At 43.8% G+C, this 20,246-nt stretch overlaps 1 protein-coding gene across 3 annotated transcripts in view; it reads right to left on the bottom strand.

The window, feature by feature from the left end:
• The window catches only part of SDCCAG8 (SHH signaling and ciliogenesis regulator SDCCAG8), a 200,038-nt gene that overhangs the window by 159,992 nt on the left and 19,800 nt on the right, over positions 1-20,246 (bottom strand). For all 3 annotated transcript variants that reach the window (XR_009450217.1, XM_059677343.1, XM_059677342.1), the window contains exons 5-8: positions 18,419-18,544; positions 11,324-11,461; positions 7,022-7,086; positions 3,556-3,744 (exon numbers count right to left, since the gene is read on the bottom strand). Coding sequence is in view for 2 of the 3 variants with exons in the window: in XM_059677343.1 (XP_059533326.1) it covers positions 3,556-3,744; positions 7,022-7,086; positions 11,324-11,461; positions 18,419-18,544 (518 nt within the window). In the remaining variant the exon portion in view is untranslated. The remainder of the gene's footprint in view (positions 1-3,555; positions 3,745-7,021; positions 7,087-11,323; positions 11,462-18,418; positions 18,545-20,246) is intronic.

Here is a 20,246-nt window from a genome sequence, read left to right as displayed (position 1 = left end):
CAGATAAGGAAAAGCTAAAGGAGTTCATCACCACCAAACCAGTATTATATGAAATGCTGAAAGGTATTCTTTAAGAAGAGGAAGAAGAAAAAGGAACTCTTACCATTTGCCACAGCATGGATGGAACTGGAGAGCGGATAAATACCACAGGATCTCACTCATTTGTGGAATATAATGAACAACATAAACGGATGAACAAGGACTGATCCAGAGACGGAGAGGCATTGATTGGACTGTCGGGCCTTGGAGGGAAGGTAGGGGAGGGTGGGGGCAAGGGGGTAAGATCAACCAAAGGACTTATATGCAAGCATATAGGCCTAACCAATGGACACGGACAACGGGGGGGTGAGGGGATGAGCGGGGGGGGGGGGGGGTAGAGGGTACACATATGTAATATCTTAATCAATAAAATATTAAAAAAAAAAAAGAATTTTCAGCCTGGCCAGTGTAGCTCAGTGGTTGAGCATCCACCTATGACCCAGGAGGTCAGGGTTCAATTCCCGGTCAGGGCACATGCCTGGGTTGAGGGCCTGATCCCCAGTGTGGGATGTGCAGGAGGCAGCTGATCAATGATTCTCATCATGGACGTTTCTCTCTCTCTCTCCCCCTCTCCCTTCCTCTCTGAAATCAATTAAAAAAAAAAAAAGAGGATGCGGGAAGGAGCATGGGGGTCAGTTCTGGGCCCAATTAATGGACAGAGCAAGCCCACGGGCCAAATGTTTGAAATAAGGAGAAGAGAGACTGGGTCTGACATAGACGTATAGATATATATGAGCTTCATCCTCAAGGACGGAGTGCCTAGGAGATGCCTTTAAGGCCCAGCCAAGTTAGCCCACAGTCATTGCCAGTTTGGAGCATTCTAAAGCATCATTAACAAGTATTCTCGCTGCTTTTAGAAAGCAAGTCGGGAAGGCTGACTTCAACATTTCCTTGTTCCTCATTTCTGGGAAGCCCCTGCCATGGTCTTTCAAAGCCAAGTTTACGGAGCACTGCCGACGACCCGCCCCCAAATCACGAGCTGGACAAGAGTCCCGGACAGTGATTACAACAGTAATCACTTCTCTCTGAGCAGCGACACTTCTCCAAGGCGCAGGAGCAGCAGCAAGAAATTTAATACCAGCAGCTCCATCTTGATGGGAGAGGTATTTTGATGGGAGAGCAAGAAAAAGAGATTATTGTCGCTCTGACCTACCTGTGGCTTAATGAAAGGCAGAAGCTCAGGAACACCAGGACTTCAAGTCAACGTTCCAGATCAGTCCAGTGTTCTCAGCAGCTAAGTACACTCTCCAGAAAGTCCCTAAAGCCCTCAAAACACCACAAACACATGGGCGGTCTGGTCTCCTTTTCAAGCGCCCACGTCATTCCTGTGTCATGCAGTCACTTCACTACCTGCTTCAAAGATCAACCAAGCAGCTTAGAGCTGCTGTCCCCAGACAGTGGCCAGGAGACTCCTGATCTGTCCTGGGTGTGATATGGGTTTGCAAATGTCATGTTCAAGTCATGCAGGAAATACAGCTCCTGGAGAGGTCATGCTTCTTGTTCTGCATAAAGAGAGAACTCCACCCCACCGAGAGCTGGCAACTCTTCAAAGTCAGAATAAACTCAAAATTCTCAAGAAGAAGTGAAAGGAGCTGAACACCAGCTGAGGCCAGGGGATCGGATAGACAAAGATTTTCATTGACAGCACAAGCAGAGGCTTCCACTGGGTCCTGTTATTAAAGGAGAACAGGAGCCACGACATGCTGACAAGGCAGAAAACTGAACTGAGAAGGTTGACATTTATTTTAGGAGGCAAAGCGCTGAAATGTAAGAACAGAGACAAGGGACTATATGACCGAGCGAGAAGAGAATCGAATTCCTAAGTGACTGCCAGGCTTGGAATCAATGTAAACATTGTTGCTTCCTTTTAAAATAGTTTTCTCATGATCTTCAAGGACAATGTAAAAGGCAATATAAATGAGGAAAAAACCCATGGGTTTTTGTTGTTGTTGTTGGTTGGTGGGTTTTGCTATTTAGTGGGTTCCGCCTCTTTTTAATTTTTTTGTGTTAATCTTTACCTGAGGATATTTTTTCCATTGATTTTTAGAGAGTAAAAATCTAAAGGGAGGGGGAGAGACACAAAGAGAGAAACATCGATGTGAGAGAGCCACTTTGACCGGCTGCCTCCTGCACACCTCACACTGGGGATTGAGCCTACAACCTGGGCATGTGCCCTGACTGGAATCAAACCTGGAACCCTTCAGTCTGCAGCCTGACACTCTATCCACTGAGCCAAACCAGCTAGGGCAGCAATTGCTATTCTTTATTTACTTTGCAACTGGGCAATTTGTCCTTTTTGTTAGTTGCAAAGGAAATTATTTATATAATCATACCAATATTTTGTTATATTAGATGAAAATATTCTTTCCAAGTCTTTTCACTTAATTTGTAATATTGTATCAAAAGGAAGTTTTTTTGAATGGAGACAAATGCACCCTTTTTTCCCTTCATGACTTTCATTCCTCATGTCATACTGAGAACTTCAAGTTGCCCAAGACTATAAAGATACTTTCTAAATTTTCTTCTAATACTTCCATGGTCAGAATTATATCTGGAAGGACGTCCGGTCTAATTAGCATATTATGCTTTTATTATTATAGATAATAACGCTCAACTTCCAAGGAATAAAATGTTCACAGGAAAAGTAGTGACAACAGAACAAAAGTAGGTGCAGGCAGAGAGCTGCAGGGTTTCAGCCAAGATAGAAATGTGATTGCACAAAAGCTCACTGCAACTTGCCCTTAGTCCGTCCTGGAATATTAATCAATAGTGGGACGTAGTGGGACCTTCTTCCAATGCACTCAGGACACTTTGCACAACGGGCACGTGATGAAGGCAGGATAATAACTCACTCCACCTAAGCAACAGCAGGCAAATCCAACATAGGGCGGCATTGAAGAACTCCTCTCAACCTCAGCTTTGTCCAGAGTAGTGCTGGATTTGCAATTACAGAGCCATAGACACGAACGGAATTGTAAAACCATCTACTTCAATTTTCTCACTTCAAAATGAGACTGAAAATGACCTAGAGAGAGAAAATGACTTGTCCACGTTACCCACAGTTGGCAGAACTCATTTATTCTGTTTTCAAGAAAGCTCCATGAAGGAATCTTTTCTTCTTATTATTTATTTTAAATATGTTTTTATTGATTTTTGAGAGAGCTAGGAAGGGAGAGGAAGAGAGAAACATCAATGAGAGAGAAACATCAACATCCATCACACACACACACACACACACACACACACACACACACACACACACCCTTCCTGCTGGAGATTGAGCCCTCAACTCAGGCATGTGCCCTGACCGGGAATCGAACCAGACACCTCTCAGTGCATGGGACATCCAACCACTGAGCCACACCAGCCCGGGCTGAAGGACCCTTTTAAAACCCAGTTGACCTGAAGCTTCGCAGGAACCTCAGGTTAGGGATTTAGCGCGGGATAGAAGAATCGATGCCCCTGGAGAGACAACGCTCTGTGTTACGAAGACTCCGCAGGGGGAGGCACACTTACTTCGTCAGCCGCTCAATGGTCTGCATGTGGACGTGACTATGGGTCTGAGAAAGAACAGCTTCATGCTGAGCGCACTTCACACAAAGACCACCGACGCGGCTAGAAACCTGGGCAGCAAGAACAGACTCTTTGTGCTTTAGTCGCCCTTTAAGATCTTCACAGTTTTTCTGACATTCGGCTAAGTCTTTCCTAAAAAGAAGGGGAGAAGAATTCAGTAAATGGCTACAGTACTTCCCAATACATCAGCAGAGTCATAACTATTACTGTTATTCATGGGTGTGAACCTTTGAGGTGCTTTGCGTATGAATTATAACCACAACCCTGGATTCGAGGTGTGCTTATCCTAATTGGCACTCTGAATAAAATGAGACTTGAATATATTAAATAATTAGCCCAAGTTCTTGTAAAATTAGTCTGCGGGTGATATTGACTCTCCTTTCTCAGGATCCCACTCTATTACATTATATGACCCACAGAACAAACGTAAAACTACAAATGCAAATTCTAACTAGTGTCATCTAATAGGGGGGTGGGGTGACTTAACACAACATCCTTGAATTGAGGGAAATACCCCATTTCAAGCGTTAACCTCTTAAACTTGGTGGAGAGTTCCTTACAGAATCACATAAAGGACACGGGTCCTATCACTGCCCATGTTTCTGCACATTGAAAAGTTTTCTAACCACAAAGTTCTACAAAGAGCAGGTGTGAGAGACAGTGGGCTATGGGAGGAAGGTACGTGGAATCTGCCAGGCTTAAGACTTCATAAGCAGCAGGCATTGGCTGGAAATAGGCAGCTCGCTAAATAAGGCGGGCGGGGGGGGGGGGGGCTGAGAAATCGGGGGCTGTTTGTTTTGACCTGATGGGATTATCCTTGGATAATGTTTTTCTCCTAGTTTTGCAAAGTCACCTTGGGCAACTGAGCTTCCTGGCATAAACGTCTCTTCTCTATTGTGTAAAAAAACTTCCTAGCTCAAGAAGGAGAAAGTTGCCCTTAAGTTCTTAAGGGGACTAAACACAGGCACTTTATCTCTGGCTTTGTCTACTTTATTTTTTTTTTAAATGTATTTTTATTGATTTCAGAGAAGAGAGAGAAAGATAGAAATATCAATGATGAGAGAGAATCATTGATCGGCTGCCTCCTACACGCCCCACACTGGGGATAGAGCCCACAACCCAGGCATGTGCCTTGATCTGGGAATTGAACCATGACCTCCTGGTTCATAGGACACCGCTCAACCACTGAGCCACACAGGCTGGGCTGGCTTAGTCTACTTTCTGTTGCCAGTTTGTATTATATTCAGGGACCTATAGCTGTCCCAACTTGCTCACTGTCACAGAGGAGAAGCGGATAATTAAGACACCTGGCCATCACACTGACTCATCTCTCGGGACCTGGGGCTTTCGCCTGGGGGGGGGGGGGCGGGAGAAGGGGAGGAGCCACAGGCAATCTGAGATTGGAAAAGCTAATCTCATGACTTCTGAAATAAAAAATAAATGGCGCTGGTCTTGCCCAATCCGAAGATAATATCTCCGACTTAAGCTCCCTGTTATGAAGGAAAAGTCTGACTTTCAGAGGCTTTAGGAAAGGGTCTCTGGAAGCACACCTGGAAGTACGAGGGCCTCCCTGACTGTCTGACAGGTGCAAGTTCAAAAACTCAAGTGGTTCTGGTTACACAGAACGGCCAGGAATGAATGTAAAAATAAACAGTTCCCATAAAGCCAGAGTTTCTGAGAGGAGCGATTTTCTTTCTTTCTTTAAGAAAATGCCTCTATTAATATCTTAAATATTATTCAAAGAAAATAAATTTAAAAAGGAACACAGAAGGATTCAGGGAGCAAAGTCTAGTTCAGTGTAAGGTGGTGTTTTAATGTAATTAAAGATGCCATATTTGAATTCTGGATGAGACCAAATAAATCACATTACCATAAATATAATGAGTTAGAAATGAAACTTTAAAAACTAAAGAATCAAAACACAACATATATCCAAAGATAACAAAGATAAAAAGCAAGAAAACAAAAATATGACCATTTCTTAAACATTAAATTTCTTCATGTAAAAGTAAAAATCTCTGCAGAAATTATGAATGAGGATAAGGAATTGCAAGCATTGGAGCATGTGACCATAAGTGAACAAGTCCGGCCAATGTGGCTCAGTGGTTAAGCATTGACCCAGGAACCAGGAGATCACAGTTTGATTCCCAGTCGGGTCACATGCCCAGGTTGCAAGCTCTATCTCCAGTGTGGGGCGTGCAGGAAGCAGCCGATTAATGATTCTCATCATTGATGTTTCTATCTGTCTCTCCCTCTCCCTTCCTTTCTGAAATCAATAAAAAAAATTTCTTTAAAAAGATAAGTGAACAATAACAGTGCAGGGAAAGCTGTGTGTTCTAGTTCTTAGTATAACGATAGTTATGTATCTAGATAATAGGTGGACTGGAGATTTTAAATTTTATTTCAAATTGGACTATTAAAATAAGTTCATCATTAACAGTATTTCAGTAAATAAAATAAAATTATTAAAGTATTTTAAAGTTCCTTTGATTTGAAAATATTTCATTACTATCGTTTAAAATAATATTTAACACACAAAAAAGAATTCCTGGTATCTTTTTGCATAAGAAACAACTTTCTAGCTCAAAACAGAGAATGATGCACCTAAATTCTTAGTTAATGAATATCTAACAAATCAATAATGATTAATCTATAATATATACGCTTTATTGGGATTTTTGAAAACATATCAAAAAGTACTAGTACATGAAAACTCATTATGTATACACAAATTCACCATGTATACAAAAATACTCAAACTATTACAGTATTGTTGCAATTTTAAAATTAAATGAAGAAAAGTAGATAATGGAAAAATCTCTTACATGTAATTTGAAAACTGGAGTGCTTTAGTTTTACTATTTTGAAAGCTTAATTTCTTTTCTTTTTTTAAAATATATTTTATTGATTTTTTTACAGAGAAGAAGGGAGAGGGATAGAAAGCCAGAAACATCGATGAGAGAGATCGATCAGCTGCCTCCTGCACGCCCCCCAGTGGGGGTGTGCCAGCAACCAAGGTACATGCCCTTGACCGGAATCGAACCTGGGACCCTTGAGTCCGCAAGCCGAAGCTCTATCCACTGAGCCAAACCGGTTCGGCTTGAAAGCTTAATTTCTGAAGAGCAGCTAGTGATTCTTATTTCTAGCAGAAAACCCAAATATTTTACAACTGATGAAAGAACAAAACTTATAATTTAGTTCCCAGTGATTTGAAATAACATTTGAAAACAGGACTTCACCGTTTTATTCCCCGTTACCCTTTAACAATGTGAGAAAATGCCTTGTATCGCAAGCAAAGTGGCGCCAAGCACTTCTAATAGTGACTACACTGGGATTTCAGCAAACACTCCAATACATCTCAAGCTCATCATGCTTTTGCTAGGTCTTTCTATGGGTGATGATACTTTACCTCAAAACCCTCAATTGAGATTCCAGGATTTCACACTTTTGCTCATAAGTAAGTTTCAGCCTCTCCTTTAGAAAAGAAAAGAAAAGAAAAGTACATTTCTTCTGTATCCTGTGTTTTTTAAGCAAATGTTGATTATTAATATTAAGCTCAATATTGTTCTGCAGGAGGAAAAATAATGTGCCCTCTCTGGAAACACTTTTCCCATCCCACCAAAAATTCCTGTATTTATTGGATGGACACCTGCACAGAACTACTGAGTCATAAAATGGTAATTACTGACAAAACAGTTTTTTTCAAAGTTGCATAAATCGGGTCTTTCTTTAAAAAGTGTGATGCTGGGCCTGGCCGGCATGGCTCAGTGGATAGAGCGTCGGCCTGCGGACTGAAGGGTCCCAGGTTCGATTCCGGTCAAGGGCATGTACCTTGGTTGCCGGCACATCCCCAGTAGGGGGTGTGCAGGAGGCAGCTGATCGATGTTTCTCTCTCATCGATGTTTCTAACTCTCTATCCCTCTCCCTTCCTCTCTGTAAAAAAATCAATAAAAAATATTTTTTTAAAGAAAAGTGTGAAGCTGGGTCTGGCCACCGTGACTCAGTGGTTGAGCATTGACCTATGAACTGGGAGATTACTGTTCGATTCCCGGTTAGGGCACATGCCTGGGTTGTGGGCTTGCTCCCCACTGTGGGGCGTGCAGAAGGCAGCCAATCAATGACTCTCTCTCATCATTGTTTCTATCTCACTCTCTCTCTCCCTTTCTCTCTGAAATCAATAAAAATACATATATTTTTTTAAAAGTGTGATGCTCGTAAAAAAATAAAAATAAAAAGTATGATGCTGGGAAAAACCAATTATATCCAACAAGGTCAATGAGGACAAAGATCCAATCTACTGGAACCCCCGATGGGACTGCTATGTATTTCTCATACAATAAATATGAATGGACTAGATATGTGTGCATGACATACAACTGGATCAATGATGAAGGGAAGTTGTGAATCACATGATGATCGATCAAACTCTACAAGCCCCAGCTTATTCTTTCATTCAACAAATACATTTTGGGTATCTACGATGAAGACCCCTCTAACTTCAAGGAACTTAGAGTCTAGGAAGGAACAGAAAGACAGAGGAACATTCAATTATATATAATTTATGCCAGCAAGGCATACAGAAGGTAAAATTACAGGAATTTGTAATTGAACCAAAGACAAAGAGAAGCAGAGGAAACTTCAAGACATAGACGCCTCACTTCCTATAAAGCAAAAGGCACAGGGGCTGGAGATGTAAAACACTAGGTGGGAGAGTGGGTAGAGACGGCTAAACGGGTAGGTTAGGCCGCGGAAAATATAAAAACAGTAAGACCTTTATCTAGACAGCTCACGCAGTCTCCACATAGTAGAGGCACTGGATGGACATTGAAAACTCTTGATCAGATTTGAATCTTAAATCACTCAAGTGTGGAAAAAGGGAGACCAATAAAAAAGTCATGGCAAATACATAGGTAAGAGATACCCATGTGAACAAGCGTAATCAAGCAGTAAAGACAAAAAAGAAAGAATTTGCCTTAGCCAGTGTTGCTCAGTGGATAGAGCACTGGCCTGCGGACCAAAGGGTCCCGGGTTCGATTCTGGTCAAGGGTACGTACTCGGTTGCAGGCTCCTCTCTAGCCCGGGCCCTGGTCAGGGCTCGTGCAGGAGGTAACCATGTGTTTTTCTCACATCAATGGTTTCTCTCTGTCTTTCCCTCTCTCTTCCACTCTCCCTAAAAATCATTGAAAAAATATCCTCTGGTGAGGATTAACAAAACAAAACAAAAAACCCAAAAAACAAAAAGAAAGAATTTAGTATAGAGCTGTATAAAAGAAAAATTGACGGAATTTTATCACTGAATAGATATGGGGAGAAAAAGTCACTAAATATAATCCTGGGTTTAGCCCAGCCGGTGTGGCTCAGTGGTTGAGTGCTGTCCCTGCACCAAGAGGTGGCTGCTTCGATTCCCAGTCGGGGCACATGCCCAGGTTGTGGGGCTCCATCCCTCAGAGGGGGCATGCAGGAAGCAGCCAATCAGTGTTCTCTCTCATTAATGTTTCTCTCTCTCCCTCTCCCTTCCTCTCTCTCTAAAAAAAATCAATAAAAATATGTTTAAAACAATAATCCTGGGTTTAGACTGATGAATAAAATAGAACCAGAGGCATGGAAACATTGAACAGATGATGAATCTCAGAGGGAAGGGGGGAGGGGGACAGGAAGAGATCAACCAAAACCAAAGATCTTACATGCACATATGCACTGCCCATGAACACAGACAATAGGGCAGTGAAGGACTAGAGCAGGATAGGAACTGGGTGATGGGGGCAAGGGAAAAAGGGGGGACATCTGTAATACTCTCAACAATAAAGATTTAGAAAATATGTAAAAAAAAGCCAAATAGCAAGATAGTGAATTTAAACCCAGGTGTATAAATAATCACATTTAAAAGGCAAATATAGTTAGATTGTATAAAAAAAAAGCAAAATTCCGCTCTAGGTTCGCCACAAGAAATCGTATCTAATAATAGACAAACATGGTAATTGACCATACCTTCGCTACGCCTCCCATTGGCTAATCAGCAAGATATGCAAATTACCCGCCAACAAAGATGGCAGTTAATTTGCATACATAGGCGTGAAGCAGCAGAGTGAAGACTGAAGGCGGCTCTGGCCGGAGCAAAGGCCTGGGTGCCGGGTGCCAGAGGAAAACTGGTGCCGGCAGTCAGGGGAAGGGAAGGCCTATTGCACGAATCTTTTCGTGCAACAGGCCTCTAGTATTAAATATAAAGACACAAATATGTTAAAAGTGAAAGAACAGCAAAAATACACTATGCTAACACTCATGAAAAGAAAGTGGGGTCAGTCAAAATACAAAAATAAAAGTGTGTGCTTTACACCAGCAATGAGAACCTAGGAAAAGAGGGAAGCAAAACAGTGGGGAGGGAAGGGGAGGGAGGGGGAGGGGAGGGAGGGAAAAAGGAAGAAAACTATCAAGAGAGTTAGAGGGCAAGCCACAGAATGGGGAAATATAACAGATATAACCAACAAAGGGCTTGTATCCAGAATATATAAAGAAGTTCAAAACACAATGTCAGGTGACTCAAAATAAGGAGCAGAATATTTGAACAGGCACCTCACAAAAGAGGTGGTCAAATGACTAATAAACATATCAAAGATATTCAATCGCACGAGTAATGAGAGAAATGCAAATGAAATAACGATAGGATAGCACTACAAGCCCACTGAAAAACAGACAACAGAATGTGTTGGCACGAATCTGAGCAGCAGTACCACTCAGAGGCTGCTGGTAGAAGTCTAACCTGATAAAAACCGCCTTGGAAAAGTTTGCCCTAATCTCAACTTGAACATACATATACATACACATACATACATACATACATATATACCCTAAGACCAACAGTTCCACTTCAAGGTACATTCCCAACATAAATGCGTGCAATTCATACCATAGACATATATTCATAGCAGCAATTTTTACAATAGCCCCAAACTGGAACAATATAAATATCCACCAATAGTTGAATGGGTGAATGCACTGTAATATATTCATACAGTAGACCCCCCCAATGCAAATGAACTTCCACACTTTCAACTTGCATGAACCTCACAAACATAATGTTGAATAAAATAAGCCAGACACAAAAAATTATATACTGTTTGACCCCATTTACATAATGTTTAAAAAGATAGGCAAAAAGCAACTGGAATGGTTAAGGATTGTGCTTAGAAAATTCTCATTAAAATCAAGATACAGTGGGGCCTTGACTTACGAGTGTCCCGACTAACGAGTTTTTCGAGATATGAGCCGTCTCTCGGCCGATTTTTTGCTTTGAGTTGTGAGCTAAAATTCAGGTTACGAGCCAGCTTCAGATACCCCACCGCTAGTTGGCGCAGCGAACGTCACAGTGAACACCACAACATCAGCCCAGCATCACGTTTCTCACTCGTTCACTTCTTGATTTGACATATGAGTAATCTGAGTTACGAGCTCCATCACGGAACGAATTAAACTCGTAAGTCAAGGCCCCGCTGTACTGATTAGCTTTAGGGGAGTGAGAGATGATGAAAAAGTTCTAAAAATAGTGTCAATGGTTGCACAACACTGTGAATGTACTTCATGCAAATGAGTTGTCCGGTTAAAATGGTAAATATTAAAAGTATTAAAATGCTAAATTTTCAGTTTTGCATATTTACCCTAATAAAAAGCTACAAAAAAAGTAGATGCATAAACAGAAAAGCACGCAAATACTCACCAGTTCTAGCTTCCATTTCTCAGCCTCACCAGCAGATGAGGTCTTCATAATGTTTGCATCACCGTGGGAAAATTTCTTAACAGCTTCCTGAACCTCAGAATCTTCACCTCTTGTAATCCAAGAATTCTGCGTGTTTCCCTAAAATAAAATGTGCCAGTAATTGCAATCAACATTGCCCTTTACATCAACAGGCATGCTTTACAAATGGAATACTAATTCTTTTTTTGTTAATCCTCACTTGAGGATTTTTTCCACTGATTTTTAGGGAGAGAGGAAGAGAGAAGGAAAGGCAGAGAGAAACATGGATGTGAGAGAAACACATCGATTGGCTGCCTCCTGCATGAGCCCTGTCCAGGGCCCTGGCCGGGGAGGAGCCTGCAACCAAGGTATATGCCCTTGACCAGAATTGAATCCGGGACCCTTTGGTCTGCAGGCCGTCACTCTATCCGCTGAGCCAAACCAGCTAGGGCAGAGTACTGATTCTTATCTGTGATGAAAGAATTTAAAAAGCAGATGCTTCTCAACTACAAATCAATAATCATGTTACATCTTCAGGGTTATATTCCACAAGCACTCCAAAATCAAGTTCCTACAGATACAGGCAGTCATGTATATGAGCAGAGAAGGTTGGGTGTCACAGACAACAAATTAATTTACTATTAAAACACACAACCCTCTCTTTCTCTGCCTTTCACTTTCCACACTACACAAAGGCGTGACTAATAATAGTTGTTAGATCATATGGTGTTTACTAAGTGCCTGACAATGGTTATGAGCTTCACATATAGTAAGTCATTTCATCATTACAACAATCCTACAAGTTTAATTATTATTTCCATCTTACAGATGAGGAAACTGAATCACATAGAGTAACTTTCTAAGACTTTCAGAGGCAGGAAGTTAGCTAATATGTGGCATAGCTAGGATCCGAACCCTGGCCATCTGGCTCCAGATCCATGCGCTAAACCCCTATGCAAAAAACACACAAATATTTACCTTCAGTAAGTAAAACATGCATGGTGACAAACAGAACCGACATGTAGCCTGCATGGCTGGCATACCAAGGAGTGGCAGGGACGACAAACCTTCCAAATGAAGCAGCCACCACCAGTTCCAGTCCATTGATACCATGTGTGAATGCAAACTCATATTTCAAAAAGGATATCTGATAATTTAAAAAAAGAAGCCAGCCCAGCCGGTATTGCTCAGCGGTTGAGTGTCAACCTGTGAACCAGGAGGTCCCAGTTCCATTCCTGGTCAGGGCATATGCCCGGGTTGCGGGCTCGATCCCCAATGTGGAGCCTGCAGGAGGCAACCGACCCATGATGTTCTCTCTCATCATTGATATTTCTATCCCTCTCTCTTTCTCTCTAAAATCAATAAAAATATATTTTAAAAAATAAGCCAATTACCTGGCTTTTCATTTGAAACATTGTTAAATATTGGCTCAAGGTTAATCAAAGAAACAAAACAGGTCCACTTGTCAATCTCCACCTCCAGGCCCCTCTCACATTCAGGGACATCAGCAGCCCCCAGACCTGCGTAATTTAATGTGTGCGACCAGGACTGAAATACTTACAGTATTAACAGATAATAACTGACCTCCTGCCAGGGGCCAGAGAATACGGTAGTGCCCACCAGACAGGAGAGGTCCCCCACAGAACCATGCTGCCGGGTCAGATCAGGCTAGAATGTGGTGAACGGCATTCCCACAAAGTAGAATTCTGAGATTGTGTTCCATATTCTCCTGGAAGGGCAGATTAATGCAGACATTTCCGTGAACACCTACTATGTCCAGACACTCTGCGAAGAGCTCAGATGGTTTGGTCAATATTGAAAAGCTATTCCTACTTTCTGCAGACAGGCGGAATACTTCCAGGCCAGGCGGACGGATTTGGGCTCATGTTTGAGTCCTAGCTTTGCTGTGTTCTAGCTTTGTGACATTAGAAAGTTACTTTGTTACTGAACCACTGTGCACCTTAGTTAACTCATCTGAAAATAGACATAATAACAGTGCCTGGCTGGCTAATGTAAAACTGAAATAATATATGTAAATAAAGTGCTTGATATAGTGCCTGGACCATCAGAACCATGCAGTCATCAGTAAATATTAATTATTGCTACATAACTATTTAAATTATTCTTCAAAAGAAGGCCTTAAGAAGCACTGAAAAATCTCTATTCAAAATCACAACCAAGGACTTTGGCAAGATCTACCATCTACACAGCAATAGACTCATTAAAAAGAGTTCAGAGGAAAAAAGGAAGCTACTATCCTTTGATCTGTTTATATTTAAGATACTCTAAAAAGCTTCCTTTATATTACAACATATTTTTCTTTCTTTTTTCTTCCTTTAAATATATTTTTATTGTTTCAGAGAAGAAGGGAGAAGGAGTAAGAGATAGAAACAGCAATGATAAGAGAGAATTATTGATCGGCTGCCTCCTGTACACCCCTTACTGGGGATCGAGCCTGCAACCCGGTCATGTGCCCTGACCAGGAATGGAACCCTGATCTCCTGGTTCCTAGGTTGATGCTCAACCACTGAACCACCCTGGCTGGGTGACATATGCTTCTTAATACAGCAGCCTGCATAGGTTGCTGAAATGCCTCAATTCACATACACAAGTAAAAAGTGGGGGTGACAATACTGGGACAACAAAATGACACAGATGACTAACATTAAATAGATCTCCAGGTGACCTGGCACATCTGCAACTATGGCTGCAACATCTGCATTACATTTTAGCTCATGGAATGTGCAGAAAAAACAAACCCTCTCCAGGAGTTTGTTCTCTGTCTCACTGTGGCTGGAGTTTTCTTCAGCAAGTCTCCTTTGCTCATACGGCCAAGCACATGTGCTTTACCATCATTTCCTTCCCCTTCTGCGTTACTCATTTCTCTTGCCCTCTGATTCACTTGTCTGCCTAAGTTCCTTTCTCCCTTCACTTCCCCTTCTCCCACTTCTTGGCCACTGTATAAATACTGAAAACGATGAATAATGGAGTCACTGTTTGCCAACGGTCTACACATTTGGAAGAAAAGCAAAAGAATATGTAGGTACCTGTTAAATATTCATATATTTCAATAAGCCACTTCTCAGTACTTTTTGTATGGCTGTCATCTTCATATTGATATTAAAATAATAAGCAACTGCCTGGCCAGTGTGGCTCAGTGGTTGAGCCTCAACCTGTGAACCTGGAGGTCAGGGTTCGATTCCCGGTCAGGGCACATGCCTGGGTTGTGGGCTCCATCCCCAGTGTGGGGCGTGCAGGAGGCAGCCCATCAGTGATTCTCTCTCATCATTGGTGTTTCTATCTTTCTCTCTCCCTCTCCCTTCCGCTCTGAGATTAATAAAAATATATTTTAAAAAATAAAATAATAAGCAACTAAGATGGAATTTGAACTACTTATATTAACAGTACAATGATATAATTATTTAGAAAAAGACATACAATGGAGAGAAAATTGCTGATCATAAACTGAAATGCAATTGCAGAAAAATCAGCTCACTTCATTATTCAAAGTCAACACAATCAGCTACTTCTAAATAGCAAATTCTAACACACAGAAGTCAAGGATTATAAATGAAATCTCAGACCAGGGAAATCTACACTAATAAAAGAGAAACATGGTAATTGGGGTACGACCGCTACCCTTCCCATTGGCTAATCAGCGAGATATGCAAATTAACTGACAGCCAAGATGGCGACCGGCAGCCAGGCAGCTTAAACTGAACATGAGGCTTGCTTGCTTCAGTGACGGCCAACTCCAACGTTCCCCGCCTGCCGCTGCAGGCCTCTGAGCGGGCAGTTTGAAACATAGTAACATATAGAAGCTAAAAAACCTCCAGAAACCTGCTTTCAGCGAGCGGGGATCTCAGAGCTGGAGTTGATCCAGAGTTTCGATTGTAGAACACAAACAAGTCTGGGCCCGAGGGTTTCCGCTTTCCCAGCAGCAGAGGCCGCAGAGCTGGAGCCACAGCTAAAGCTGGCCCAGAATAAAAACAAAATAAAAAGAAAAAAAGGAGCGGTTGGGAGCTTCAGTCACCCGACAGCCTGAAAACAGCCCTCAGCCCCTCACCCAGACTGGCCAGGCACCCCAGTGGGGACCCCTACCCTGAAGGGTGTGTGACCAGCTGCAAACAGCCATCATCCCCTCACCCAGGCTGGCCAGGCACCCCAGTGGGGACCCCCACCCTGATCCAGGACACCCTTCAGGGCAAACCAGCCAGCCCCACCCATGCACCAGGCCTCTACCCTATATAGTAAAAGGGTAATATGCCTCCCAGCACCGGGATCAGCGGAGCTGCAAGGCCTCCCGGCACCGGGACCAGCGTGACAGGGGGCTGTGCCCAAACCCCCTGATCGGCCCTGCTCTGTGTGTGACAGGGTGCGGCACCCCAATCTCCCCCCCACGGGCCCTGCTCTGTGTGTGACGGGGTAGAGCCATAACCTCCCCATCGGCCCTGCCCTGAGTGTGAGAGTGGCGGCGCCCCAACCCTCTGATCGGCCCTGCTCTGTGGGTGATAGAGGGCAGTGCCCCAACCTCCCCCCCACCACGGGCCCTGCTCTGTGTGTGACGGGGTAGAGCCATAACCTCCCCATCAGCCGTGCCCTGAGTGTGACAGTGGCAGCGCCCCAACCCCCTGATCCTCCCTCTCTGTGTGTGACAGGGGGCGGTGCCCCAACTCCCCTATCGGCCCTACTCTGTGAGTGACAGGGGGGAGCTCCTCAACCCCCTGATCGGCCCTGCTCTGTGCGTGACAGGGGGGAGCTCCCCAACACCCTGATGGGCCCTGCTCTGTGTATGACAGGGTACGGAGCCCCAACCCCCCTGATGGGCCCTGCTCTGTGAGTGACAGGGGGCAGCGCCTCAACCCCCTGATGGGCCCTGCTCTGTGGTGACGGGGGGGTGGCGCCGCAACCTCCCCATCAACCCTGCCTTGAGTATGACAGGGGGTGGTGCCCCAACCCCCCAATCGGCCCTACCCTGAGCGTGACTGAGGGTGGCATCGCAACCTCCCAATCCGCCCTGCTCTGTGCATGATAGGGGGCAGCGCCCCAACTCCCCAATCAGCCCTGCTCTGAGCCCGACCAGGGGCTGCACCTAGGGATTGGGCCTGCCCTCTGCCACCTGGGAGCAGGCCTAAGCCAGCAGGTCGTTATCTCCCGAGGGGTCCCAGACTGCGAGAGGGCACAGGCCAGGCTGAGGGACCCCCTCCCCCCCAGTGCACAAATTTTTGTGCACCAGGCCTCTAGTACAATCATAAAAAACCCAACACTTCACCAACAGGAGCTAGAGGGCACCGCGGTAAAACACTGAGACATGTGTTTTCTTAACAGAGTGAATTTACTAAAGACAATTATATCAAAACCACCAAAAGCCCTTGCAAAGTAAAGCGCAACAGACAAATGTCAAAACTTCCCATGGAAAGCTGAACTTGTCGCAAAAAGCAGAACAAGCTTTGATGAACCGCATCCCAGCGCAAGACTGGGGGACAGTTTCAAGGCGCAAGTATCTCTGTGACAAGTCATAAGGAGATTCTAAGTTTAAACACTATTTAAATATCATCCTAAGAATTACAGAGATCATTTACTCCTCTGTTGTTCAAAATGTGGTCCTCTGAAATTAGAAGCCCTTAAGCAACTTGTTAGAACTTCCTATCTTTAACTCAAAGACTCAACCTGTCAAAATTCCACATTTTTAACTCAGGGACTCAACCCAGACCAAACGAATCAGACTTTCAGGGGATGGAGCTCAGGAGATGGACTACACCAGTGGTCGGCAAACTGCAGCTCCCGAGCCACATGCGGCTCTTTGGCCCCTTGAGTGTGGCTCTTCCACAAAATACCGACTTCTGGCCCTAACTGGTTTGGCTCAGTGGATAGAGCGTCGGCCTGTGGACTGAAGGGTCCCACATTCGATTCCAGTCAAGGGCATGTACCTTGGCTGTAGGCACATCCCCATTGGGGAGTGTGCAGGAGGCCGCTGATCGATGTTTCTCGCTCATCGATGCTTCTAACTCTCTATCGCTCTCCCTTCCTCTCTGTAAAAAATCAATAAAATATATTTTAAAAAATACCGACGTCTGCGCATGGGCCACGAAGTTTCAATCCCACTGTACGTGTGTGCCTGCACGTGGTATTTTGTGGAAGAGCCACACTCAAGGGGCCAAAGAGCCGCATGTGGCTCACGAGCCGCAGTTTGCCGACCACTGGTCTACACCATCCAAAAGCAAGCAAAGTGATTGTTTTTCACAGTAAAGACCAAGAGCTGCTAATATAGGTAATTCTTCTCAAATTGCCAATAAACAAGAGGGCCCATGAGGTTAAAGCCATATTTGAAAGTTCTTTAAAATTACAGCATTTGCAGCCCGGTGGGCATGGCTCAGTGGTTGAGTGCCGACCTGTAAACCAGGAGGTGAAGGTTCAATTCTTAGTCAGGGCACATGCCTGGGTTGCAGCCTCGATCCCCAGTAGGGGTCATGCAGGCAGCAGCCAATCATGGTATGATTCGCTCTCATCATTGATGTTTCTATCTCTCTCCCCATCTCCCTTCCTCTCCGAAATCAATAAAAATATATATTTTTTAAAATTACAGCATTTGCTAAGCACCTAGTTTCCAGGAGACGAGGGGAAGATGACCAGTTTGATTCTTGGACCTTCAGGCCAGTGTTCTTTCTGCCTCACCGGGCTGCTAACTAGACTCAATGGGAATTCAGAGCTCAAGGAAAACTTAGAGAAATATAACAGACATCGAAGTGACAGTCCTGAACAGTTTCTGGACTTAACAGGGACCTTCTCCTATGACACACTTCCTGCTTTCAGGCCTGCTCTTTCCACATGGGAAAAAACATGAATGGAATGAATGCTCAGAGAGGAAACTGGAGTGGAGTGTAGGCATCGCTACATTATTTCATTTGCGCATTCATCCCACACCAGGGACTTTTAATGTCTGAGGCCCCAAGTGAATGTAAGCAGAGTCCTCTTGCCAAACTTCAAGGAGAAAATTGAACCAGTTCCGAAGGCCGGGGAGGAGATGGGAGGGAACACTCAAACTAAAATACAATTGTGGTTTTTAAAAATGCTCACAGATGCATCCAGAAGAGTTTGCTCCCTCATCGCTTCCTCTGGCCTTCGAGCTTTCAACTCTTCTTGGAGCCGTTCGTTGTCAAGCACAACGACCTGTATCCTATTTTTCATTCCGGAGAGTTCCTCCTGTGGAAAAGCAGAAACAGGCATCAAACACAGGAAGCGTTTTTATTTGTTGATTACGGGACAATCCAACACGGTATGAATAAAGCATGGAAGACTTATGCTCTCTCCATTTTCTGAAGTACTGTAATTATATTTATACAAACAAATGTTAATGAACAAACAAAGAGAAGGCTGGCGGTGTGTAGTAGAGGGCCTGCTAATGTCCTTTTCATAGAAGTGTGTGGTCTCTGACAATTTTTTTCTGCAAGGGATTCAGGCTTAGAGAAAGGGGTTATCTAAAAGACTTTTAAGAATGAGGTAGACTGCTGAAAACTAAGGTAAGATATATTATTACTCACTAGAGGCCCAGTGCACGAATTCGTGCATGGGCAGGGCCCCTTGATCTGGCCAGCAATCGGGGCTGATTGGGGCCGGCCGGGGGGAGGGACTGTGGGAAATTGGCCAGCTAAGGGAGGTTGGCTATAGGAGGTTGTCTGTGGGAGTGCACTGACCACCCGGGGGCAGCTCCTGCATTGAGTGTTTGCCCCTTGGTGGTCAGTGCGCATCATAGCGACCAGTTGACCGGCTTTTATATATATAGATGCTTGAATACCAATAACTTGTTGAAAACTGTCATAGGACTAAATAGTTAACACAGGGCTCTGAGATTAAAAGGCCTGGAAAGTTACAATGATTATCTGTGAACTGGTAGCCAGATGGAGGGAAATTATGAGTGAAATACTTGGGTGGAAAATTCTGGAAGAGTTTTTTATTAGCCTTGAAAGGTATAATATGGGGAATGACAGATAAATAACAATTAGAATAGCTCTTGAATGGCATCTCATTTTCTGAAAAATGCCAAAAATTATTGATACCTTGATAGTACAATTCTTAATCTTCATTACCAGCATAACCAAAAACTATTCTGTGACATATGCAAATTCCATCCAATTATTTTATTCAGAAAAGAAAACCAAAAGTGTAATTGAAAGCTGTAATTTAAAAACATGGCAGACTTCCAATTTTTGGTCTGACGTTTAATAAGCTTAGAAGATATCACTCCCACCTTCACAACAGGAGCTAAACAGGCTGAAAAATCGACCCCTCTTCTTAGAATCATCAGAACTGAAATCACGGAAAACTTTTTTACCCCCAGTGGTGGAGACGGACAGGTGTTCCTGAAACCACAACCCACCAGCTGAAGCCTTTGAGCAGAAACTGCCGGGAATGAGTGCGGGTAAAGGGAACTTTAGAGACAGGACCGGCGGTATCAGGGAAGGGGCCCTTGGGGGAGGAGAGGGACAGGCACAGAGGCTAGAGGAATGTTCAAGAGAAGGGGAGCAGGAAGGGGGGCGCCAGGTGGGCTTTGAACTTTGAAAGGGATGTCCTGCAGGAGGGACCAATTAGGAGAGCACGGGGGACATAACTTAAGGAAGGATCCAATTAGGAAGGGACATGAAGAGACAAAGAGCTCCCAGCATTTATAAACCCGGAGACTCAGAGACTCAGAGAAACTGAACGAGAGAGAGAGAGAGAGAGAGAGAGAGAGAGAGAGAGAGAGAGAGAGAGAGAGAGAGAGAGAGAGAGAGAGCCAGAGAGAGAGAGAGAAAGAGAGAGCCAGAGAGAGAGAGAGAGAGGTTTTCCCCATTAGGGGCCCCTCCAAGGGGAGAGTTTGTATATGCTTCCAAAAATCTTCCACATCTTTATTTAAAATCTTTTAGTC

Source organism: Myotis daubentonii, chromosome 20, assembly GCF_963259705.1.
Source record: "Myotis daubentonii chromosome 20, mMyoDau2.1, whole genome shotgun sequence".
Classification (NCBI taxonomy): Eukaryota; Metazoa; Chordata; class Mammalia; order Chiroptera; family Vespertilionidae; genus Myotis; species Myotis daubentonii.
This window is presented reverse-complemented; position numbering and strand designations above follow the sequence as displayed.